Below are 26,884 nucleotides of genomic sequence, written 5' to 3'. Positions count from 1 at the left end.
TGATTTATTACCACAAATTTCCACCCTTTAATAATTTATTCCCCAGCCTCCATTATGGCAGTTGGTCATGAATAGCCCATCATTAGGGATTCTTAATTGATAGGAGACAGGATATAGATATTTAGATCTTAACTCCAAGGAAGGCTCAGATCTGAAATTCTCTAGCTTCTTAAAATGATCCTTTTCTTGAGTTATTTTTAAGAGGTAGGAGAAAGAAATGATTAAGTCATCTCTGGAATAAAAATATGTGTTTTCAAAAGTTCCATTCAAGTATAGCAGATGTGAAATACAAATTGGGTGATCTTCAGTGTCAGCACTGAGCATCTTAACTACAGGTTAGTAAAGAGCTTTTGATATATATATAAACATGTGTAAGATATAAGTCAAATAGAGACTAATTTATTATATGATTTTGTACAATAAATCATTGAAGTACATCATAATAACTTGTCAGTTAAAATTAAATTTTGTCATTGTTAGTTGTATTTGCATTTTAATTTAAATATAGCATTAGTTTGTATACAATCAATCTCATTTTTCCTGATTACAAATTTACAGTCATTTAATAATTTTTAAAAGCCTCTGCAATCCATAAGTTCTCTGAAATCAGAATTCTGTTTGAATCTATTTTATTACATTTCTTTTAATATCCATTTTCAAAAGAGCATTATTGAAATATAATTTACATACCGTAAAGTTTACTCATTTTAAGTGCACAATTCAGTGGGTTGTAATATATTTACAGAGTGGTGCAACCATCACCAATTTTTAGAATATCTTTGACTCAATAGCAAATTAGAAGTTTCTTCATATTTGTTTCCTGAGTTTTCCATTTGATTATTTCAACTTTCCATTCACTTAATCTTTATAAAACACTAAATTAGATATAATTATGTTTTAGATTTACATGTGAAATTTTTCATGGGCACAAAGAGGAAAAGAATACCAAGGAAAGAACAACTATATGACCTGCAATATGCATGCTAGGATGGGCATCAGGGCACTCTAACTAAACTTATTGGGAGTTCTTGATTTGTGCTTGTGTCCATTGTGCCCATGAGGGCATTTGGTTTCAGATTTAAAATCCCAGTCTAAAGATAGATAGCATCTCATTGCCAAATCAGTGTTGCAATTGAATGTTTTAATATGATGGTCTTATTTTATAAGTTCAAGAGGAACAAAGGGGATTTTGAGTCTTCATTATCTTGACAAAAGCCTAGTGCGATCTGAGTGGCCTAAAACAGATACAATAACCATTAATTCCTCTAGACAGATTTTAAAATTCTACCACTATATCAAGTTCACATTATTAGAATATTTCACATCTATAATATGTTACTTTATTTCCCTGTAGGAGCCTTACAAAATTATTCTTTCACATTATATTCCTCAATTTTATAAAAGAGCAATATAAAAAAGCTCACACAAAGGACAGTTATGCGTCTTTTGTGAAATTGCTCATGAAGAATTCTGTTCTATGTTCTTTATAAAAAGGTTTATATAATATATTACTCTTAGTGAAAAACATGAGGCTCCAATTTATTTCTCATGAAGAACTAACCATGGGACCTATACATCCTATCCTACTTCATCTGGAAGCTCAGAGCTACATTTTTTAATAACATGCTGAATTTATCAATCACTCATTTATAACCATGAAAATACTTCCAAAAATTATTGCATAGATTTTATGCTCTGGTCTTTGCTGAGATGTCCTGAAAAATATCTCTTTCTTTGCAAGTCATCCTAAAACCCTCCCAGAGGTAGTCAGTTTATAAATAATACATCTATAAATGAATTTGATCACTGGCTTTTTAAACCCAAACACAACTAATTAGAAAAATGATAATAGCAATAGTAAAAATTTGTGGGGTTGAAGGAACTGTATAAAACTTATGTTAATTGTTGTATTTTCCTCTATGTTGATTGGGTTCTATAGTGAATTACAGAAGATGCAAAACTGTGTTAATGTTGTATAGATACAGTCTGAATGAGTGAGTGTGCATGTAAGCAAGTGAGTAAGGAAGAAGACAGCCTGACTACTGCTAAGGGACATCCTGGAAGGATTTGAGGTTGTCAAGATTCCAAAACAAGCATTATGGAGATAACCAAGTTGTATAACTTGGTAAAATAACTAAAAATCATTGAATAAACACTTCAAATCTGTGAATTTATGGCATGTAAATTATACCTTAATAAAATGGTTTCAAAAAAAAGAAAGATTCTAGGCAGGTTTAACATGGGAGAAATCTCAACCTATTGCTCTTTAGGAAGTGATATCATGAGTTGAACTTTAATTGGAGAATAGGATACAAATACCCTGAACCAGATCTTCCTTCTGGTTCATTTAATCAAAAGCATTACAACAAATTATATCGTACACTTCTGATCCTTTTTCTTGAGAAAAAAACTTTTTCTTGCTATTAAATCCTAAAAGTAAAAATATATTCTCATTATAAATACATGAAAAGCAAAATAATTATAAAGAAATATATTAATGAGATACTATTCTGTACCTCTGTTAGCCTGATAAGTATCAGTCTACGTTCCTCTTTTTCTTCTCTTTCTGTCTCTCCCTTTCTTTCTCTTTAATTTGCTGATTACTGCCCATATTTCTAGCTTATTGAATGAAGAATTCTATAGGTGAATCCTGTCAGATTTCTGTTATCTGTAAATTTGCTGATCAGGTATTACTCAGATTGTTTGTGAAGGCCTGGTTAAAGGAAAGGGTCCCACGGTGTACAATTACATGTTGTCCTCCCTGATGGCAGAGATTAACACTGTAAATTAAAAATTTTGTGGCTTTGTTTTTCTGGGCCTAGCTCCCACCCACCCACTGTCCAAGGGAGAGGAGTCTAAATTAAAACTTTATGTAACTGTGCTACTGCTTAGATCAAATTTTTCTGAAAGACATTATCTGAGAATATGAGAAATGCCTTTCTACAACATATAACACAATACTGATACCTTTTAAAAATTACTAAACAACATACATAACTTGAGTACGTGATTTGGGAACTATCCTGTATTTATACATCACCCCCAAATAGGTCTTTATATCCAGAATATGCTTTTTTAGTTTAAAGTGATTTTTCTTCTTTAAATTTTATCCTCAAGGAAGAAAATTTATTTATTTTCTTGGCTTCAGGAGAGAGACACAGTAATTGGTGTTTAGATACATAGATAGAGCCACCCACCAGCATGCCTTTGCTAGATTTTGTTTTGTATTTGTGTGGCTAAATGGAGAGAGAGAAAGAGAAAGAGAGACTTGATAAAATATATGTAGTTTTCTGTGTTTTACATGGTGCCATTGTTTTTTAAATTAAACTTTAATTTCAATTTTTTGGTCTGATGTTTAGGAACAATTAATTACGCATTGAGCAATGATATAAACACAGATGGGGAGAACATGATACCGTACAAAAAAATCTCCAAAAAATCTTCAAATTCTCAATCCTCTTGATTTTTGGTTCACATTCTGCACTTGATTAATTCCATGTTTTCACATGAACAAAAGCCATAGAAAGGAGGAAAAAAATGTTCCTACAACTGTCACCTATGCTGAAGTCTTCCAAAATGTCCAACTAACGGCCCCTAAGGAAACACTGAAGTCTGAAAAAGGCAAACATACATGATGGTGTGGACTTGTTTAGAATCTTCTATATTTTAGATTATCTCTTACAAGTTAAAAATTATACTGAGATAATTAGTTGATCATTTTCATGTGCTCAGCAGTTAATGAGCACTTTTGCTTACATTTCTTCCTTCCTCTCTCTCTTTCTAATTGACAAATAAAAATTATATATATTTATGGTTTACTGCATGATGTTTTGATATATATATATATATATATATATACACATTTGATGACGTATACATTATGGAATGGCTAAATCAAGCTGCTTAACACATGCATTACCTCACATACTTACCATTTTTTTGTGGTGAGAACATTTAAAATCTATTCTTATCAATTTTCAAGTATACAATGCATTACTATTAGCTGTAAGCACATACTATACAATAGATCTCTTGAATTTATCCCTCCTGTCTAACCCAAAACTTTGTCCTTTGACCAACTCCTCCCTAATCCCCCCATTCCCCAGCCTCTGGTAACCACCAATTTACTCTCTGTTCTGTAAGTTTGACTTTTTCAAATTCCACACATAAGTAAGATCCTTTGATCTGCCTGGCTTATTTCACTTAACATAATGTCCTCCAGGTGCATACACATTGTCACAAATGACAGAATTTTATTTTCTTTAGAGTCAGAGCAAAATTTGAAACCTGAGACAATGGTCCTACAGAATTATTCCTTGGTGTCAGAATTTGTGTTGCATGGTCTCTGCACTTCAAGACATCTCCAAAATATTTTCTTCGTACTTTTCTCTGGGATCTATGTCACCATCATGCTGGGTAACCTCCTCATTGTGGTCACTGTAATTTCTGACCCCCACTTGTACTCCTCCCCTATGTACTTCCTGCTGGGAAACCTATCTTTCCTGGACATGTGGTTGGCCTCATTTGCCACACCCAAGATGATCAGGGATTTTCTTAGTGATCGAAAACTCATCTCCTTTGGAGGATGTATGGCTCAGATCTTCTTCTTGCACTTTACTGGCGGGGCTGAGATGGTGCTGCTGGTTTCCATGGCCTATGACAGATATGTGGCCATACACAAACCCTTGCATTACGTGACTATAATGAGTCGGCAGACTTGCATCAGGCTGGTGTTGCTTTCATGGGTCATTGGATTTGTGCACTCAATCAGTCAAGTAGCTTTTACTGTGAATTTACCTTACTGTGGCCCCAATAAGGTGGACAGCTTCTTCTGTGACCTCCCTCTAGTGATCAGACTTGCCTGCATGGACACCTACGTCTTGGGTGTGCTTATGATCACAGACAGTGGGCTGCTTTCCATGAGCTGCTTTCTGCTCCTCCTGGTCTCCTACGGTGCCATCCTCCTCGCCGTCCGACAGCGTGCTGCTGGTGGCACATCCAGAGCACTCTCCACGTGCTCCGCACACATCACGGTAGTCACGCTGTTCTTTGGGCCTTGCATTTTTATTTATGTGTGGCCTTTCAGCAGATTCTCTATGGACAAGCTCCTGTCTGTGTTTTATACCATTTTTACTCCGCTCTTGAACCCCCTTATCTACACATTGAGAAATGAGGAGATGAAAGCAGCTATGAAGAAACTGCGAATCCGACAGGTGACTTTTCACTGAATTCCAGCTTTCCATGATGCTACATATTCCTACTCATTCAGGGGATATCATTTCTTTAATATGATTTTGCTGGAGTATTTCCTTCTGACATTATAATGATATAATTTGTAAGATGTATAGGGACAGAAACGCATACATTAAGATGATAATATAATTTTTCTTCTTCAGTCTGTTAATATAGTATTACACTAAGAAATTCTGTAAAGTTGCACCATTCTTGGATAAATCATCCTGGAATAAATTTCGTTTGGTCAAGAAACATTTTTAATATAATATTGGCTTAATTTTGTAAAAAAAAAAAATGATTACTCTTGCATCAGCCATAGTAATTAGTGACATTGTTTTATAATTTTATTTTATCATTCTTTTTTTCTTTTGATGATACAAAGCTTATATTAGTCCTATAAAATAAGTTTTAAAATCTTCTCTTTTTTATTTCTGTAACACTTTTATATAGAGAAAGAAACTTGTTTTCCAGAAAACTTGGCATGATCACTTATAAACATGTAACAGCCTGGCATATAGTGGGAGGGATTAAGTGGGAGAAAGTATTGCTACCAAAATAAAACTTATCTTGTCTTATTTTTGTTTTGGTCTTAGCAAAACTTATTTCATTATTATTCAAATAAGTAACAGTTTACTTATCATTTCTAACATTTATATGTCAAACTTTTCACTGAAGAATTACATATGTTTGGAGGAATGCACAATTAATAACTGTATAGCCCAATACAAATTTACTAGGTAAACACACCCTGTAACAAGCACTTAGATTGAGAAACATTGCCAGTACATCAAACGCTCCCTCACTGACCTTTCCATCTCTACCCACTAAGGATAGCCACTATCATCACTTTCAATGCATACATTATGCTTTTGTTGAACATATTTAAGTGAAATTCTATAGGATATACAGTAATCTTGTCATCTGCAAATGACAATTTTGCCTCTTTGTTTACAATATTTATAGCGTTTATTTCTTTCCCTTGTCCTATTGTCCAGATAGGAACTCTAGCAAAATTTTAAAAAGAAATGGCATAATTGGAATCCTTGGCTCATTCCTCATCTCATGGACAAACCTCTTAAAAATTCACACAAAGTATAATGTTGCCAGTAGATTTTTATCCTTAGTTCACTATTGAGTGTTTTATCACAAATGGCTGATGAATTTCATCCAGTGAATTTTCTATACTTATTGAATTGAAAAAAAGTACATTTATTTTTATTTTTGATTCATTATTTTTTGACACTATTACATACATCATAGTGTTAGTGCCTTTCTTTTAATTACATTTTAATTTTTTACATTTCTAGTGTGTAGAAATACAATTGACTTTTAAAAGCTTTTTATTTTAAAATATGTAGTTAGATGGTGTTGCAAAATATAGTGCAGAAGTCCCATGTGACTTTCATTCAGTCTTTCTAAATACTTGTATTTTATATAACTATATCCAGAATCAAAACTAGGAAATCAACATTGGAACAATGTATGTGTATGATTCTATGCCACTTTGTTACTTGCTAGATTCATGTAACTACCACCTGAATTAAGATATACAATGACTTCATCATGACAATGATCTCTCTCATGCCCCTCCTCACCATCCTTAACTCTGGCAACCACTAGTCTATTTTCCATCTCTGTAATGTTGCCATTTTTTAGGATGATATGTAAATGAAATCATAGAGTGTGGTCCTTTTTGACACTGACTTTTTTTCACTTAACATAATGCTCTTGAGACCCACCCACATTATTGCAATATCAACCATCCATTATTTTTTATTGCTGAGTAATATTTTACGGTATAGATATAGTACAATTTGTTTAATCTTGCTTTTATTGAGGAGTATTTTGGTTGTTTTTGTTTTCTGGCTGTTTAATAATACTCATAGATGAGGTTAACTTTATAGTTAATTTTCCTTTATTATAATATCTTTGTCAGATTTTAGAATTAAAAACATGCTGGTGACAAAAAAATAAAAATTGTTCTGTATTTCTTTATTCACAGGATGATATTGTAAAAAATTGGTGTTATATATGCTGAAAGAATTCACTAATATGAATTTTATTTATGGGAATGTTTTTAAGAATAGATTTAATATGTTTAGTAAATCCAAGCCCTTACTTGGATTTTCTAAGCTTTCTGCTGGCTACCTTGAATAATTGTATTTTTCAAGGAGGTTTTTCCATTTTATTCAAATTATTGAACTTATTGATATAATTCATTTGGTCAATGCAATATGAGAAGATTCAAGAGTCAGCGTGAAATTTACCATATGCCTTTTCCTCTACCCCAGCAATAATGGAATTCCATATTGAGGTGGAGGCTTTCTTAGCACGAATCTGTTAGTGACTACAATAGGCAGAGATCAACAGCTGACATGAATTCCATATTAGTATTGTGGTATGAATAGAAAATAAATATTTGTTGTGTTAAGTGAATTAAATTTTAGGGATTGTGGTTTTATTAAAAACTAATATTGTCAAAATTAGTGAGATTGTTTTTGAATCTGAGGGTTCATATTTTATTTGAACAGAAACATTAGATATTGGATATGAGATTTACATGTATCAATCATTAGATGTGTGGCCAGAGATAAATTCCTTAACTTTGTGCCTGAGTACTGCTAATATGAAGCAGCCTTTCTTTTCTCATAGCATTTAATGTTGCATTGTACATGAAAGCAGTCTTTGGAAAGGATTTTTTAAAAAGCAATTTAAATAGCTAATAATTTCTGAGTATTTATTTATATACGCAGAAACAATACTTTTTTTAATGTCTATTTTTCTGAGAATTTCCAGAGCACTGTATTTATATTTCTATTTAGACATGTATTCCAATATATCCTATAGGATTTATAGTTATATTTGTTCCTTTACATATTTTATTTTATGCTTTCTGATAATATATGATATAGAGATAAATAATAAATAACTTCAAAGAATAGTGATTTTTATCTTGTGTACTTTTTATCTTTTTCTACCCCAAAGTGTTGAATAGTGTTTTAATTCTAAATATCACTTTTTCCATATATCTTTGATTAGTGGGAAATGTCTAGCAGCAATAGAGAGCCTCTCTACATTAATCTCTAGTGAAAAATCAGCTGTACTATGTATTTATTATTAATTGCTTCAACTCTTCTGGAGTTTGATCTTCAATTACTTCTCTGTTGGTAGTATAGATATTAAAGTACAGACTAAATTCAAATATAGACCTTTCTGATTCCATATTCAAGTTTCTATAAATGAAGTCACACTATTTATAGTTGTTTCTAGTATGAATTGGACTGCTTTACTATCTGCTCAATATTGAGAGGTTTACCTGACTTCTATGACAATAGTGGTGGTATTTCCATAAGTGTTTTGATGTCTGTTATTGAGTGTAAGAGCTATAAAAAAAAGTTTGATCAATTCTTATTTCTGTAACATCTCTTAGTTTCCTATGTCTCAGTGAAAAATTTACAAGTTATCTTTCCAAGTATTAGAAAAGAAAATAGCTCTAAAATATTTATTTCATAGTCAATACTATATTCATCAGAGAAGGCATTAAATTATCTTGCATATATTCAACAAATTTTTTAGTCTCTATTTTATTTATTTTATGTATTTTCATAAATTATGGGAATATAAAGATAATATAATAATAATATAAAGATAATAAAGACAAAACCTCAGCCTTCAATGAATTGACCAAACATTCTTGGCTTCTGTCTCTGTCACACAGATTAGTTGTCAAAATTATTTCTATAATCCACTGACTATACAAGCTGTATAAATGAAAATTCACATTTCATTTATATTTTAGATTTATATTTTATTTGTGTCTACTTTGTTCTAAACTTGAATGTAAATTTAATTTTCCTATCTTTGGTTATAAAGATTCAGTAAGCAGTAAACAGGCCTAAGAATTAAGTCTTAATATAATTCTAAGGATACAAAAAATGTCAGTGAGGGATTCTTTGATGGTCATGGTTTCCAATAACTGACAAAGGTGAAAACATCATGAATTCATTTCTATATATTTTCTAATATTCTCCAAAAACTAGTGGTAGCACATAAAACTGTTACTGCATTAAGGTAAATCAACCAGTTTAGAATTTCATCATCTATACTTTAGGTTATTAAAAAAACAAAACTTTAATGAATAAATAGTTTTTGAACCATACTGTGAGGCAGGCACCAAGCTAGACATATTCGTATCTATTGTCAGTTTTCACCCTCAGAACAGCACTGAGTGGTAGACAGCATTTTATTCATACTACAGATGAGAAAATTAAGGCTCCAATACTTTAAATGATTTGTCCAGATCCACTTGGCTTGTAATTCAAAGACAAGTGTTTGAACCTACACTATTTGGCAACTGTTCTTGCAATTATACTACTAGATGATAGTCAGTGGTGTGATGAGGTGATGAAGATGACTTACCCCCTTAGCTTGTTATACATTCATATAAATCTAATTCACTCTAATACATCTAAATGATATCCTTTTTAATATTTAGAGAGAATAAGAAATGCATGTAATTCCTTACTCAGTTGACTGTAAACATCTGCAGACGTTCCTTGACTTACAGAGTTATGTCCAGATAAATCCATCATAAGTTGAAAATGTTGTAAGTCAAAAATGTATTTAATACATCTAACCTATTGAACATTATAGCTTAGCCTAGCCTCCCTTAAAAGTGCTCAGACACTTGACATTAGCCTACAGCTGGGAAAAATCACCTAACACAAAGCCTATCTTATAACAGTGTTGAATAACTCATGTAATTTATTGAATGTTATACTGAAAGTGAAAAACAGAATGATTGTATAGGTACTAGAAGTATAGTTTCTACTGAATGTGTACCACCTTCAAATTAAAAAACATAAGCTGCACCATGTAAATTGGGGACCATCTGTAGTTAGAATAAGTTCAAATTGAAAGGAAAATAAAACCTGTGGCAAGGGGAAAAGAAGGTGGTGAGAGCTTGGAAAGAGTGGTTTGCACCAGCTTTGTAATGACAAACTGGATGGAATAAAATTTGATCAGATGAATAGATAGAATGGAAGAATACAACTAACAGAAAAACAGAAAATAGATTTGGTCCAATTTAAAAAGAGAAATCAGATGACAGAACAACTCAGGATGAAATAATTTTTCTGATTTATAGTGAACAATTTAATTATAAAGCCAGAAATAAGGATATTATGACTTAATGAAAGAATAACTAAAAAAAAAAAGAAAAAAACCTAGGCCACTACCTCCTAACTCATCATTCAAAAAAAGGAATTAGTTTAACCTAGGAGTATCTGCTCTCAAAAACGTACTTCAATGTCTCACGTCTCCTGCTTTTTCCAAGGCAGTCCGATCCTGTCCCACAACTTCCATATGGCTGACTTGACCTCTTTGTTCCGAAGTGTGTAGATGAGGGGGTTTAACATGGGAGTAATGACATTGTAGAGTACAGACACCATCTTGTCCACAGAAAAAACAGAGAAGGGACGAGCATAGATGAAAATACAGGGTCCGAAAAAGAGTGTTACCACCATGAGGTGGGAGGCACAGGTGGAGAGCGCCTTTAGCCTTCCCTCCTTGGAGCGAATCTTGAGCAGGATAGTGGTGTAGGAAGAAACCAGCACAACAAAGGAGCTGGTAGAGATCAACCCACTGTTAGATACCATGAGCAATTCAATGACAAAGGTGTCTGCACAGGCAAGTTTGATGACAGGGGGAACATCGCAAAAGAAGTTGTCTACCTGGTTTGGCCCACAAAAGGGCAGACGGATAGTGAGAATAGTCTGGACGGTGGAGTGCACAAATCCTCCCATCCAGGAGGCAGCTACCAACACACAACATAATCCCCGGCTCATGACAGTGGTATAGTGCAGGGGGCGACAGATTGCAACATAGCGATCATAGGCCATCACTGTGAGCAGGAACATCTCAGCTGCCCCTACAAGGTGCAGGAAAAAAAGCTGCACAATACATTGGTCATAGGAAATAAGTTTTTCTTTATCAAGAAAGTCAGCTAGAAGCTTGGGGGTAGTTACTGTAGAATAACATAGGTCCAGAAATGAGAGGTTGCCAAGCAGGAAATACATGGGTGATGTATTCAAGTAGTTATTAGAGGCCACTGTGACCATGATGAGGACATTGCCAACCCAAGTGGACACATAGAAAAAAAGAAACAGTACAAATAGCCCTGCCTCAATGGACGGTGTCTGTGAGAAGCCTGCCAGGACAAATTCTCTCACTGCTTCTGTTTGGTTTTTATCCATTTGACCTGGCTCTACCTGGATGAAAGAAATTAAACAATGGGGCATTAGTAATATTAAAAATGTATGAGATATTTCACATAAAATACAAGACTGCTCATTTCAAAAGAGAGAATTTTCTCTGACATCCATCCTGATTGATTACCTTGGAGAAATTATATCCTCCTTGTCTGATGTAAACATAGTCTTCCACCAGCTGCAACCTCGAGACAATAATGAAGTAGCCAAGATTTACTGGAGCATGAAGTCATCTGGTCCTGGGCCTTTCATTTCAATGTGGTCCATTACTCTTTTCCATCAATTGTTATATTACTTCTCTCTCCTTTTCCACATGCAATTTCAAGAAATATGTTATGTTTTTCTGAGATATTACTTTTTTTGAAATAAAAAAAGTCTTTGGGAAAACATAAAACTTGAAGGTAGAATTTAAGATTCCAGTGAATGAGCATTAGATCTGTAGAGTTTTATTTGGGAAAAGGAAATCTCTATGCCCTTTGCCACCAAGGTCACTCTTGTAGGACTCTATCTAACCTGTGTAAATAGCTGGAGAAAGAATCACATTCCACTTTGGGCTTATTGCTAGTTTATTGACCTCTAACTATGTTTCCTGAATGCCTGTTTGGTTTACTGTATTCATATTTCTGTTCAGTTTATTATTTTCTGTAACATATTTCTCATCTTAAATCATATTAGTGGATATATGGGTACACATTATGCTTACAGAGAACTAAGTAGAAATATAAATTGGTTATTCATGCTTCAAATGACTTTCTTTTGACTATCCTATTAAAGTGATTAAAAAGTAAACTCTCTGAGGTTAAAAAAATGGCAACTGAGGGTGTGTGTGTATTTTATCTATTCATATGCGCAATGGCTGGAAGGTGCTACTGCATGAGATGAAATGAGTGATAGTCCACTGAGAACTGTGGGGCCCCATGATACCTGCTACTCACTTAAATCTTACAGCTCCATTCTTGGGTTACTTCACTTAGTAGAATGGGTTCCAGCTCTATCCAGGATAATACAAGAGGTGCTAGATCACCATTGTTTTTTTGTGGCTGAATAGAACTCCATGGTATACACATACCACATTTTATTAATCCACTCATGTATTAATAGGCACTTGGGTTGTTTGCACATCTTTGCAATTGTGAATTGTGTTGGAAAAATAAATAAATAAATAGATCCTACAGCTCACTTGTGCCACACACAGAGCAGCATTTTGAGGAATTAAGGCATAATAATAGGACATAATGATTTAAAATTTAGATATTAAATTTTCTTCATCTTATTATAGTTTATATCTCCTGTAAATCTATGAACTATATACTGTCATTTAGGCAAATCAATAAGAATAAAGTATTAAAATAATTTTAAACCAAATCAAAGTTAGCTTAAATAAAATAATAAATCTACATATTCTTTAACTAAGGCAATTATGTAAATATAAATAGTATATTAATTATATACTCTGTAAAAATTAAAATATCAAGAAACTATATAAAATAAAACCCACAAATTTAAATATTTTGTTAAAATGATATTTAAAAATAGGTTTATTTTCATGAGAAAATGGTTATATAATCAAAGAAAAAGACAGGACACAAACTATACATAAAATATGATACAATCTGTACACAGAAAATCTAAACTATGTAATAAATTAGACTAAATGTAAAGACAAAAATGTTTATATAAATGGACTTTGACAATTGGGACTTTTTTCTTATTTAGAGTTGCTAATTTTCTACAATGAACTTTATTATATTTATGAAAAATAAACTTTCTGTGAATTTGTGTGGGTATGCCTATCTATAGGTTTTATGACTTCTTATTTTATTTTTACATAAAAAATTAAAAAATTTGAAATTTTTTCTCTTTCTGCAATTTAATTATTACTTAACAGTTTACCTAAATTTCAGGTAACAATTCCATTTAATTACCATCCATGTAACTTATTTTGAGAGTAATAGTTATTGTCTAGGTATAACATCAAAATTCTCAGATTTTATTAAAAGCAAATTTTTAATGATGAATTGTTTTCAAGAAATATTTCACTAATTTTTCATATTCAGTTTGTTTATGACTACCAAAATTATTAATGCTATTGCTGAATTTTAGAAACCTGAAGAAAATTATTATCTTCCCAATACCAAGAAGCAAACACTATTAATTTAACTAGCCAGTTAAAAGCTTTTTAAAACATATTGTTTGATTTATATAATTGATATAATATTGTATAGACAATATAATATACTACTGAAAAAGACTATAATTAGTATTAAATACTCATCCTGAGGGTGGCTAGTGATGATAGGACCATGAAGGAAGATTTTCAGTGGAACAGCTTTTAACTGAAATTACATACCTTCTGCCTGCCAGAGAGTAAATTCTTAGGTCCTACAGTCGCAGATTCCTGGCACACTAACACTATAGAACCATCCTAGATGTTATAGGACCAAGAAAATAAATGAATTAGGATGGAAACTCCTGGTTACACTGGCCACTATTAGAAATTTTGATGTTTGGGGATTTAGGGATTCAGGTATTCACAGTCAAATCACAAAGGGAATCATTAGAAATTTTTAATCACAACCTTTGCCAGAAATTATCAAACACAAAAATATGCGTGTTGGGTGATATGGGATGTGAGGGTAAAAAGCAACGTATAGAGGAAAAAAAAACACATGACAGTTGCAATAACGTCAGCTGGATTTTTTTTGAGAGGTAAGTGTGGCCCTGGCCTATAGGACTGAGGGAAGAAGGATAATGGATCATTAAGGAAAATTTGGCTGCAAGTGCCTTGCATTTCTCCTACCAGGACACCTTTGCTTGTATTGCTTTCTTTACCTGGAGTATCTTTTCTAATAAGAATTTTTTACTTTGGATTATTTTCATTTAAAAAATATTACAGAAATATGTACAGTAAAAATAAAAATTTCCCCTTTCTTCCACACCTACACCACTGGGAGAAGGAGAGACAGAGAAGAGAAGAAGGGAAAGAGAGAGACACAAAGAGAGAGAAAGAAAAAAATGTTTTTCTCAATAAAGTAATATATTTTAGATATACTTTCACGTACTGTGTCCAGCTCTAATCATTTTAACTTACATTTATTTTTAAAAGCTATTCAATATGGGTATGCTATAATGAAATACTCTACTCATGGTTATGTAGGTCATCTATTATTTTATCACCATTATAAAGAGTACTACAATGAACAATTTGTTTATAGTTGCCTAGACTATTTTTAAGTATCTGTAAGGGATAGAACCAGAAAGTGAAATTTCTGAGGAAAATGTTGATAGATTTTTCTCCCTCCAAATTGTCCTAATTTATACTCCTATGAACCATGTATGTGACACTATTTTCCACATTCTTTCCAACACTAGATAATATCATTCTTTGGTTTTATTTTGCAAACATGACGAGGAAAGATGATAGCTTGTTATCTGAATTTGCATTTGCCTCAGCAGCAGTGTGAATAAACATCTTTTCAGGTTTTATCGGTCACACACTTTTTTCTTCTAAATGTTAAATATTCTTGTCATCACTTTACTTACTAGGTTATCATATTTTCTTTATTAATACATAGAAGTTATCTAGATTCAAGGATATCACATGATACAAATGTTTGAAATCACTACTCTGAGCCTAAATTTACAATTGATTAAATTTTTACTTATGGAAACCTTCAACCAGATGGAGACACAGAACATTAACAGTTCCTCAGATGACTGCCTTACTCTCCCCCACTTTGGTAACCCCTAGAGCTAACCTCTTTTGTAACCTCTAGCACCTTTGATTAATTTTGCCTGTGTTTGAACTTTACGTAAATCGGGTTATAAAATATATGCTTTTCTAAATGTGTTTGATTATTTTGATTCGACATTATTACCGTGAAATTTATTCTGGTTACTGTGTTTCACTGTTTATACATTTTTAATGCTAACAATCTTTATTATTTCTTCCATTTTACAAGCATAACGTAATTTGTTTATACTTCATACTGTTGTTGAACACTTGGGTGGTTTCTCATTTTGGCCTAATACAAATAAAATTTCTATGAATATTCCTATACAGTCTTTTTTTTTTTTGATGACATAACACTCATTTCTTATGGATGTATATTAAGAGGAGAACTTTTTGATCCTAAGGTAGATGTATATTTAATTTGATAATAAACTGCCATTCTTTAGATGTAGTTGTGCTGTAATAATTCACAATCCCACCAGTTATTATAACAGAGTTTGTATTGCTCCACATCCTTTTCAACATCCATCTTTTTTAAAAAAATTAATTTTAGTCATTCTCTTGGGTATGTGGTGTTATCCTTGTTAAGAAATAATGCTGGCCAGGCACAGTGGCTCACGCTTGTAATCCTAGCACTCTGGGAGGCCAAGGCGGGTGGATCGCTCGAGGTCAGCAGTTCGAGACCAGCCTGAGCAACAGCGAGACCCCGTCTCTACTAAAAATAGAAAGAAATTATCTGGCCAACTAAAATATATATAGAAAAAAAAATTAGCCGGGCATGGTGGCACATGCCTGTAGTCCCAGCTACTCGGGAGGCTGAGGCAGTAGGATCCCTTAAGCCCAGGAGTTTGAGGTTGCTGTGAGCTAGGCTGACGCCACGGCACTCACTCTAGCCCGGGCAACAGAGCGACACTCTGTCTCAAAAAAAAAAAAAAAGAAAGAAAGAAAGAAATAATGCTGAACACTTTTTCATATGTTTATTGGCTATTTGGACCCTTTTTCATGAAGTGCTCATTCATGTTATTTGCTCAATTGTTAATTGGGTCATTTGCATTTTTTATTGACTTACAGCAATTCTTTATATATTGTATAAACAACTCTTTTTTGAATATATGTATTGCAATCATCTAATACTATCTGTGGCTTACCTTTTTCCTTTCTTAGTGATATCTTTCAGTAAGTAGATGTTCTTAATTTTAATAAAGCCCAGTGTGATGGTTGACTTTGGGCGTCAACTTGACTGAATTAGGGATGCCCAAATATCTAGTAAAGCACTGTTTATTTTCAATCATTGCATTAATTATTTTTAATGCTGCAGTTGGCACTGAGCCTGTCCCTCTTCTGCCGAAAGGAAAACTCAGGTGGTTTGGCATTTGATTAGAATAATTGGGCTGCCCTAGGTGTGTCTGTGAGGGAATTTACATAGGAGCTTGGTGTCAGAGTCAGTGGGCTTAGTGGGAAAGGTCTGACCTCAATGTGGGTGAGCACCTTCTAATCAGCTAGGGGCCCAAATAGAGCAAAAAGGTAGAGGAATTCTCAGCCTTCATAATCAAGTGAGCAATTCCCCTACTAAATCCTTTCTCACCTCTCTCTCTCTCTCTCTCTCTCTCTCTCTCTCGTGTATATATATATATATATATATATATATATATATATATATATATATATATATATACACACACACACTATTAGTTCTGTCTTTCTACAGAACCCTGACTAAAACAACTAGTTTGTCAAGTTTTTTTTTTTTTTGGTTAAATATATTTCTGTCTTGTTAAAGAAATCTTTGTCTCTCTTAAAGTCATGAAAATATATCCCTTTTTAAAAATGAATGCTTAAATAATTTGGCATTCACATTTAGGTATATGATCCATTTTGAATTATTTTTGTGTGTATGGTGTGAGTTAGAGCACTAGGTTTATTTTCTTCCACATGGATATTCAATTGACCTAAAAATATTTACAGCTATTGAAAAGGCTATTGCTTTTCCACGGGATTGCAATGGAGGCTGTGTGAGAAATAAAGCAACTATATGTGTGGTCTTCTCTTTCAATACACTCGTCTACTTTTCTATTCTTTTTCTAATACAATACTACCTTAATTACTCTAGGCTTTATATTAAATCTTGATCTCTAGCAGTGTAAATCTTCCCCTTTTGTTCTGTAATATTGTTTTGTGTATTTCTAGATCCTTTGCATTTCTACATACATTTTAGAATCAGCTTCTCAATTTCTTTAAATGCACTCATAAGAATACTGACTGTCATTTTAATATATTGATATATTAATTTAGAAATAATTGCCATATACATTGAAACTCACGACATATGAACATTATGTCAATTTCTCTGTTATGTTTTTTAGTTTTCAGTGTTAAAGTCTTACATAAATTTTGTAATATTTTTAATTTAAAAATACATGACATTTTTGAACGATTATAATGTTTTCTTTCTCTTTAATTTCATTTTCTAGTTTGTTGTAAAATCCTTGCTAAATTCACTTACCATAGGTATTGTGTTAAATCTATAGATCACTACAGGTAGTATCAACATCTCAACAATATTGTCTTCCATCATAAACATGATATATATTCCCATTTATTTCTCTCTTCTTTAATTTCTTTCATCAATGTTTTCTGGTTTTCAGTGAAAAAATCTTTCATCTCATTGGCTAGGTTTATTTCTAATTTTTTTCTTTGTGATGTCCTTGTAAATAAAATTGTTTTCTTAATTTCCTTTTTAGACTGTTCACTGTTAGCGTATAGACATTCAATTTCATGTGTTGACTTTGTATCCTGCTACTTTGCTGAATTCTATTAGTTAAAACAGGTGTGTGTATGTGTAATCTTTAGAATTTTCTATACTTAAGATCATAACATCTGTATACAAAGACAGTTTTACTTCTTTCCTTCCAATTTAGATGATTTGATTTCCTTTTCTTGCCTAATTTCTCTGGTTAGAATTTCCAGTTCTTTGTTGAACAGAGTGGCAAAAGTGAGCATTCTTGCCTTGTTCCTGATCTTAGACAAAAGCTTTCAGTCTTTCACCATTGAGTATGTTTGCTGTAAGTTTTTCATATATGGCTGTTATCATGTTGAGATAGTTTCTTTCTATTCCTACTGTAAGTGGTTTTACCATGAAAAGATAAATTTTATCAAATGCTACTTCTGCATCAATCACTCTCCCACATTCTGTTAATATGGTGTATTACATTAATTTTTTTGTGCATTGAACCATCCTTGCCTCCTAGGAATACATATCACTTGGTCATGGTATATAATCCTTTTATTGTACAATGGAATTCCACTCAGCAATTAAAAAAGGAATTATTATTAGATGAAACAACATATATGAATTGAAAAATGATTAGGCAGACTGAAAAGACAGACAAAAAATAGTACTTATTGGATGATTCTATTTATATAAAATTCTACAAAATTCAAACTAATTGAAAGTGACAGAAAATAGAACAATGGTTGCCTGGGGAAGAATATGATAACATTAAAAGGAATCTCTTGGGGATTATTATATTATAGGTGGTGGCATTTTCTTGTTAGTGTAACATTTATGTATTGTTTGTTTACTTGTTTCCTTTCTTTCTGTATCCCCTACTAGAATTTAAGGTCTGTGGTAGGGGTTGGCAAACTATGGCCCCATGGGACAAATCTGGCTCATAGTCTGTTTATATGCAACTTGCAAGATAAGAAGAGTTTTTGTGTATTTTTAAACAGATGCAAAAAATAAATAAATAAATAAAATAAGGAATAATATGCAACAGAGACTACCTGTGCCTCATAAAATCTAAATATTTGATATCTGCCCTATTACAGAAAAAAGTTTGCCAATCCCTACTCTACATGATCAACTACCTATTCTATTGGAATAGACATGGTAGCCTGTATATTTCAAGGTAGCTATTAATAGAGAGGCTTCTATAGCACCTCTTGTATTTTCCTGGATAGAGCTGGAACCCATTCTACCAAGTAAAGTATCCCAAAAATGGAAAAATAAGCACCACATGTACTCACCATCAAATTGGTTTCACTGATCAACACCTAAGTGCACATATAGGAATAACATTCATCGGGCGTTGGGCAGATGGGAGGGGGGAGGAGGAGATGGGTGTATACATACATAATGAGTGCGATGCGTACCATCTGGGGGATGGACACGCTTGAAGCACTGACTGGGGGGGGAGGTAAGGGGAACATACATAACCTAAACATTTGTACCCTCATAATATGCAGAAATTTAAAAAATGAAGAAGAGAGGATTCTGAATGTTATCACCACTAAGAAATGATAAATGCATAAGGTGATGGTTATACTAACTACCTTGATTGGACCGTTATACAACATAGATGTGTATCAAAACATTAAGTGTACCCCATAAATATGAATAATCACAATGTACGAAAAAAATTTGACATGAAATAGGTGCTCAGTGAAATTTTCATGTATTTGTGTATGTGTGTGTAATGATTGAGAGTGAGAATAAGAGAAACTTTAAAACTGCATTGCTTAAAAATAAAAAAGTTAAACACTGAGCACACACGTTCAGAAGCTACAATGTCCCTTTCTAGGAAAAACAAATACATATTGGGGTTGGAAAAGTAAAACTTGTTTTCATGTTCCCAGTGATCTTCTCCTGATAAAAGTTCTTTCCATGAAGGAGAATGTTAGGACTATACTGAAATAGTTTCTTGCTTTTTCTGAGTCAAACTACAAAATGTAGAGGCAGAGGAGAATAGTGGTTGAGAGACTATCCATTGCAATCAGACTGCCTGGGTTTAAATTCTGCCTCTGCCACCACTAGCTGTTCTACCTTTGGCAAGTTGTTACATCTCTCTGTGCTTCCATCTCCTCCATCATAAAAACAGAATTAATTATATCTACCTCACAGTGAGAATATTAAATCAATTAATGTATATAAAAGACTTAGAACAGGACATAGAACAGTGCCATGATGCATGGTGTGGTAGTCTGAGCAACCTGAGAGAGAAGAGATTTTAAAAGTTTAATAATGCAGGGAGAGAAAAGGAGAGTAAGAATTACAATAATAATGGGCACAATAAAGGGTCCCAGCCAGGACCATAGCATTTATCTAAAAGCAGGACCACTAGGTTTGTGCCATATGTCAAAGCTTTGTCTGACTGTCTCTTTTGATTGTACTTGTGTAGCTATTCAGCCACTATATAAACTTCCTGTAAATTTATGAAGACTTGGCCAGTAGTATTAATTCAAGTGCAACAGGGGGAGTTTAATACAGTGCAAATCCCTCCTTCAGTGGCCAGTACATAATCTAACCTTGAACTAGGTGGTGTTCTCCATTAGGTTTTAGAACAGGTCAGATAGGAGTGCTGCACGGGGATTGGCAGGACATTAGCAGCCCATGGGTTAAAAATTTTTGTATTAAGGGCTTAAGTTTCCTTTGTACTTCCTTCTTTAGAGGATACTGTTTTTGTCTGAGGATAGAATGAGGGTTTTCTTAAGGTGACTTTGACCAGAGTTGTCAAAGTCTGGCCCAGGTTAGGTTTGGTCTGGCCCAAAGAGGCCAAGAAAAGGCCTCTGGTCTCCAGGAAGCTCATGGCAGCCCCCAAAGCCAAAAGCAAGTCTTTGCCTAATAAAGGAGTAGGGCATTTAGGTATAATCAAGAATTTGTGGTAATTAAATGGTTTCCCCTTGGCAAGAGATAAGTGGGGTAAAGGCCTTATATTTAGGAACTCCATTGATCCCCAAAACTGAACATTTTTTTTTTTTTTTTTGAGAGACAGGCCCAACATGAGAAGTTAAGATAGATAAGTAGCTCTTGTGTTTATTGAAAAGGTTACAGGCTTACCTGCCATGTCAAGGGTCACCCACGGTTCCTCCCCTGTGATAGTGGTGGTCTTTTGGGGAGCTGCTGGGAACTTCAGCCCCATCAGTCAGCTGTAGCCTTCAGTGGGGAAGGGGATGGTTTCTGCTTTCTGACCAGGGGACAGTCCGTCTTCCTATGTTCCTTCTTTATACACAGGGGACATAGACTGGTGGGAAGAGGATTAGGGTTTAGGCATTCCTTGTTCCAATGGCCTTTCTTACCACAGCAGAAGTACCTCTCATCGGATGATGGTCATCCAGAGTGGTTCGGGTGGCCCTGAAGTGGCCAGGGCTTGCCTGTGACAGCCCCCAAAAGATTGGCTTGCCTCTGGTCTCACCTCCGATCACACTGGTCCTGCCTCTTCTGCTCTGTCTTACCTTGGTAGTCGAACACACTGAAAGCAATGTCTAGGAGAGTGTTGTGGAGAGTCTGGGGCCTCAAGGCCAATTTTTGGAGTTTTCTTCTAATGTCTGGGGCTAACTGACTGAGGAAATGAGTCCCCAGTACTACACTTCCCTCAGGGGTTGCCGTGTCTACCTTGGTATTTTTACCAGTGGTTGATGTGAACACCTCGGTTCTTGTCTCCTCACAATGGAAGAATGAAAGTGAGGGACACGAAAGTTTAAATCAGGGAGCAAAGAAGTTGAGTAGTAAGCAATAGTACACTCCTAAGAGGGTACGAGTGGGCCCATGTTCAAACAAACAGTGGCCCCGGAGTTTCTGTGTCATTCCTTTTTCTCCCATCAGGCCTCCCCTCCTTCCTGACATTGTCTCTTCCCCCTTTTCCTTGACCAATGGGGATGTTGTCTCCTCCCTGCCATTGGGCAGGGGAGATTTTCACCTTATATGGTTAGGACTGGATGTGTCCTGGCCCCAAAGCCCTCTGGAGGGTGCAAACCATAATGTTCTGTAATGCGCCTTGTGTTGTTTCTGCTATATTTCTTGTGACGCTGCGGTTATCTTATCTTGTTATTGTTACAGTATTTTTTTTTAATCAGCATCCCATTTGTTTACATTGTCTGTTTCGTATTTTCTCTACTCATGTTTCACTTTCTTACCTATGCTAACGGTATGTTTGTGGATGACATTAACCAACTGAGCCTCAAAAAGAGCTGGATTTTTATCACGGCTCTGTGTCACCTCTCACCTTATTATAGTTTACAGGCTTCATCATGCACTTTTTCTTTCCCTTTATGAGACACGTGACCAGGTAGTCCCTGAGTCTTACTCCCTGCTGTCCCCATTGGTAGTTTTAGTTGGGATCCTGAAGCGGGACAGCTGTCATTCCTGCAGGATATTGGAGAGATTGGGCAGTATTTAAGGCATCTACAAAAGCTCGTGCTTGGGCCCAAATGCATATTTTTTCCTCTGGGGTGCAACAATGAGAGAGGATTACATTAAGGTCTCTCCATGTGACATCAAAGGAAAGAGTTAGGCTCTGAAATTTCTCAGTAAACTTTCCTGGGTCTTCAGAAAACTGGCCAAGGCTTGTCTGGCACTGTTTTAAGGTCTGACGTGGAAAAAGGAACACGTACTCTGGTGGTGCCCTCTTGGCCCAGGACTACCTCCTGCAAATAACACAGTAGTTCAGGGTCATGTTTAGGGCTGGGTAGTTGAGGATATATCAGTGGATAGGATAGAGATTCAGGGGCAGAAGCTGGAACTGCCTCAAGGGGTCCTTGTCCCTGTTTGGGAGGCTCCAAGGGGGCTGTGGAGTTTTCTGTGATGGGATGAAGAAAAAGCACAAGGTTTAGGTCAAGGGACCTAGGAACCTCTAGTTTTACATGGCAGTGCACTAGAGTATAATCTTCTCATGTCTCTGGGTTTTCCTGTAAGGCCATAAATGCCTGAATATAAGGGAAATAACCCCCTTTTTTTTCTTTCATTTGCAAAAGAGGTCTAATTAAAGGATAGTATTATAGTTTAGACTCTCATTGACCAGCCGGACCTCCTGTCAGTCAGCTTATGTTGGGGCCAGGCAGTGTTTCATAGAAATATGAGGGTTTTTTCTTTTTATGCTATCTAATTTAAAGGAGACCCAATTTTAGAGAATACAGCTGAGGGCAAGGCACTGGCTTTTAATAAGAATTTGGGTAGTAAGTACTAGAATTGGTTCCCTCCCATTTTCTTACTTTATATCTGTAGTTCCCAACCTCCAGGCAGTGGGCCAGCACCAGTCTGTGGCCTGTTAGGAACTGGGCCATGCAGCAGGAGGTGAGCAGTGGGCCACGAGCAAAGCTTCATTTGTATTTACAGCCACTCCCCATCACTCACATCACTGCCTGAGCTCCGCCTCCTGTCAGATCAGCAGCAGCATTAGATTCTCATAGGAGCATGAACCCTACTGTAAACTGTGCATGCGAGGGATCTAGGTTGTGCGCTCCTTATGAGAATCTAATGCCTGATAATCTGAGGAACTAAGGCAGTGATGCTAGTGCTGGGGAGCAGCTGCAAATGTAATAAATGCAATGCACTGAATCATCCCGAAACCATTACCCTAATCCCCCATCTGTGGAAACATTGTCTTCCGTGAAACTGGTCCCTGGTGCCAAAAAGGTTGGAGACCACTGCTTTCTATGGTTGTTTTGGAACTGTCGTGGTGATTTGAAGGGCGGAAAAATTTTAAAGCCACAGTGCCAATGATATTGTAATTAGCCAAAGTTCATGTAAAGTGGCAGAGAGAGCTGACGAGCCAATTGAAGCTGGTTCTTTCCTGTGGTTATCAGCCCCTCAAGTTAGCTTCTGCTTAATACTTATTTTAACACCTGTACCCAATTTCCAAGCCCCTGCATCTGGTTTCAGCCCTGTCTCCTACTCTAACAGTAGAACCTTAAAAAGTGTGCCACCTTGGCCAACTAGAAACCGAAAAACAAAACACAACAGAAACCTGGATAGGAAATCTGGGCTCTACCACTTTCTAACTGGATAATCTTGCACAATAGCCTTAACCTTTCTTAGCCCTTTTTTTTTTTTACTATATATAAAATGAGCAGAACTAATATCTCATAGACCTATTTTGAAGCTTAAAAGAGATGTAAAATTCATACTATTATTGTACGATGTTTATCACATTGTGATTAGTATTAGCACCACAATTATATATCAATTATGTTATACATAAAATTAGAACAGTGTGAAAAAATAATGTGGAAATCTAGGAGTGCTGTATTATTATAAAAAGTTTGAGTATATATACTTAGATGCTCATGTACATTTCTTTTTATTTTCATTTTGTTATGTCTTGAATAATTTGGAACACTTTGACTTATAAACATTTTTTTCTTTCGCTAATAAAAATCATAGAATCCCTTTAGGAGACTCTAAATATTAGAGTCTGGAAAACAGTCAGTTAACATCACACCAGATTGTAAGACTAGAACACAGTAGAATAATGTAAGAACAGCCTTGAATGCAATAAAAGAGGGAAAGCCTAAAATAGCCTGTCATGGGAAATCCCAGAACATCTTGGTCTTGTAAGTGACCATGGAAGGGCAACTTTATGATTATCCCTAAGATCTTATAGAAGGGTTCTGTCATTTTATGAGCCAATGTTAGGCAATTTAAAAATAAAATGTTAACTTAATTAAAAATCCACATAGAAAAATTACAATTTCCACCAAATATTGATATAAAAATACTCTGAGAAGATAATATAATAATATGAAAATCTAGGGAGAATGTTTTATACTTAGATAAGTGGTAGAGAATTGCAACTCATCTCTGATTCCCCAGGTTATTTTATCAGTATTAAACAGAATTAAAATAACCAGATACAAAACACACTGGTGAATAAATTTATTCAGATAGCTCTTTTCCATGAACAATATATATTAAGTAGTCACTTTGAAAAAGGATTTGTGAAAGTGTTGGATGTAATTGCCTTCTGCTGGATAGTCACCCCATTTTACATTTTACTATATCATTAACGCTAGTCATGGAATTGTCTTGAAGTGCTGTCAGTTACATAGTAAAGTGTGAAGTGCAGTCTTATTTGGGTATATTACATATCGTGTATAACATATCATATATCATACATGTAAATAGATCTATTAATTTTACTTCTATGGCATATGGATGAACACCTATTATTATTTTAAAGTTGGCATCTGATCAGTAATGTTTTCAGAGAGAGAGAGGAACAGTTTAGTTACCATTTATAAGTAAATGGCATTTTCCCAATGTCATCAAAGCCTATATATTAAAAACTTTTAAAAATAAAGAATGCAAAGTAGGAAATAACAAAAAAAAGGGAAAAAAAGCACACAATGGAGAAAGAGAATATTGAAATCACTAAGGTTTATTTTATGAGTTTTTATTATCATCATTACTGTTTAAGTTAATCAACTTTTCCCGCTGGCCAAAATAACTTAACACTACAGTGAGTCCATTTGTAAATGTCTAGAGACAGGGCTACAGTGGTAACAGGCCCATAAATTTACTTTGTTTCCAGGAAAAGAACAGTTCTTATGACCACAGAAACTTGGCCAGGTTTCAGATACCGATTCTTCAGTTTTGACATAGCTGCCTTCACTTCTTTGTTCCTTAAGGTGTAGATAACTGGATTTAAAATGGGAGTGAAGATGGTGTAGAACACAGCAAGGACTTTGTCAACTGAATAGCTACTGAAGGGCCACACGTAGATGAAAATGCATGGTCCAAAGAACAGTGTGACCACAGTGATGTGAGCAGTCAATGTGGAGCGGGCCTTCGCCATGCTGGCAGAGGAGCGATTCCTAACTGTAATAAGTATCACAGTGTAGGAAACAACCAAGATGAGGAAGGAGCTCATGGAGAGAAAGCCACTGTCTGCAACTATTAGCAGGCTGACGACATAAGTGTCTAAGCAGGCTAACTTGGTCACTAGAGGAAGGTCACAGAAAAAACTATCTACTTGATTAGGACCACAAAAAGGTAGGTTAACTGTAAATGCCAACTGACTAGTAGTATGGATGAAGCCCACACACCAGGAGATGAGGACGAGAATAATACATACCCGGCGGCTCATGATTGTCATGTAGTGGAGAGGTTTGCATATAGCAACATAACGGTCATAGGCCATGGATACTAACAGCACCATTTCACTGCCAGTGAAGAGGTGAACAAAGAAAATCTGGGCCAGGCAGGCATCAAAAGAAATAGTCTTGCGTTCAACCAGAAAGTCTGCAATCATTTTGGGGGTGGCAAAAGAAGCAACACATACATCTATAAATGAGAGGTTTGCAAGCAGAAAGTACATGGGTGTATGAAGGCGGGAATCTGAGGTCACAGTGAGGATGATGAGAAAGTTTCCCAGCAGAATTGCTAGATAAAGTAGTGAAAATATAAGAAACAAGAGAGGTTGGAGTTCCTTTGAATTAGAAAGTCCCAGCAACACAAATTCTGTCACCCGAGAATGATTTGTCTCATTCATTGATTTTGGAAGGGACTTATCTTCAGTTACCTGAATAGGAGAGAAAGAGTTATCAATCAACGAAGTGAGCATGAATTTGATTTCCCAATTACACTTCAAGTTTTGAGGATTCCTGTTCATATTTATGTGCCTGGGTTTTCATGAATCATTAGAAATTACATAGACAGTGCAACTCTGCAAATAATGGAAGACTGGGTTAGAGGGGAGAGTTGTCAAGGAGATGTTCAACCAGTTGGTATATCCAACTACATAAATTTAAGGAACAAAATCAGCAATTTAAAAATTGAAATTGGACATCTGAAAAGGTTGTTTTTTTTTTGACATCACAGAAATCCAGTCTGAGAATCTATAATACAAAGACAAAATCTAAACCATTTTTTCTA

At 34.8% G+C, this 26,884-nt stretch overlaps 3 protein-coding genes across 3 annotated transcripts; 1 reads left to right on the top strand and 2 right to left on the bottom strand.

Moving 5' to 3' along the window:
- The first annotated feature begins 169 nt into the window (after window positions 1–169).
- On the top strand, window positions 170–5,344 carry LOC123640631 (olfactory receptor 4K14). Its single transcript, XM_045555220.1, has 3 exons — window positions 170–339; window positions 3,733–3,734; window positions 4,273–5,344. Exon 3 carries the CDS (start codon window positions 4,296–4,298, stop codon window positions 5,226–5,228), a length of 933 nt encoding a protein of 310 aa, XP_045411176.1. The 5' UTR covers window positions 170–339; window positions 3,733–3,734; window positions 4,273–4,295; the 3' UTR covers window positions 5,229–5,344.
- Window positions 5,345–10,460: 5,116 nt separating this feature from the next.
- On the bottom strand, window positions 10,461–11,588 carry LOC123640620 (olfactory receptor 4Q2). Its single transcript, XM_045555212.1, has one exon. It carries the CDS (start codon window positions 11,532–11,534, stop codon window positions 10,548–10,550), a length of 987 nt encoding a protein of 328 aa, XP_045411168.1. The 5' UTR covers window positions 11,535–11,588; the 3' UTR covers window positions 10,461–10,547.
- A 13,852-nt stretch (window positions 11,589–25,440) lies between these two features.
- On the bottom strand, window positions 25,441–26,636 carry LOC123640609 (olfactory receptor 4K15). Its single transcript, XM_045555203.1, has one exon. It carries the CDS (start codon window positions 26,619–26,621, stop codon window positions 25,527–25,529), a length of 1,095 nt encoding a protein of 364 aa, XP_045411159.1. The 5' UTR covers window positions 26,622–26,636; the 3' UTR covers window positions 25,441–25,526.
- Between the last annotated feature and the right edge of the window lie 248 nt (window positions 26,637–26,884).

Source organism: Lemur catta, chromosome 1 (genome assembly GCF_020740605.2).
Source record: "Lemur catta isolate mLemCat1 chromosome 1, mLemCat1.pri, whole genome shotgun sequence".
NCBI lineage: Eukaryota > Metazoa > Chordata > Mammalia > Primates > Lemuridae > Lemur > Lemur catta.
Note: the sequence above shows the minus strand (reverse complement) of the source record. Positions and strands in the feature narration are given on the sequence as shown.

What these genes read in the sequence shown, in the direction of transcription:
- LOC123640631 (XM_045555220.1), top strand. Translation starts at nt 4,296, where the DNA reads ATGGTCCTACAGAATTATTCCTTGGTGTCAGAATTTGTGTTGCATGGT.
- LOC123640609 (XM_045555203.1), bottom strand. Translation starts at nt 26,621, where the DNA reads ATGAACAGGAATCCTCAAAACTTGAAGTGTAATTGGGAAATCAAATTC.
- LOC123640620 (XM_045555212.1), bottom strand. Translation starts at nt 11,534, where the DNA reads ATGCCCCATTGTTTAATTTCTTTCATCCAGGTAGAGCCAGGTCAAATG.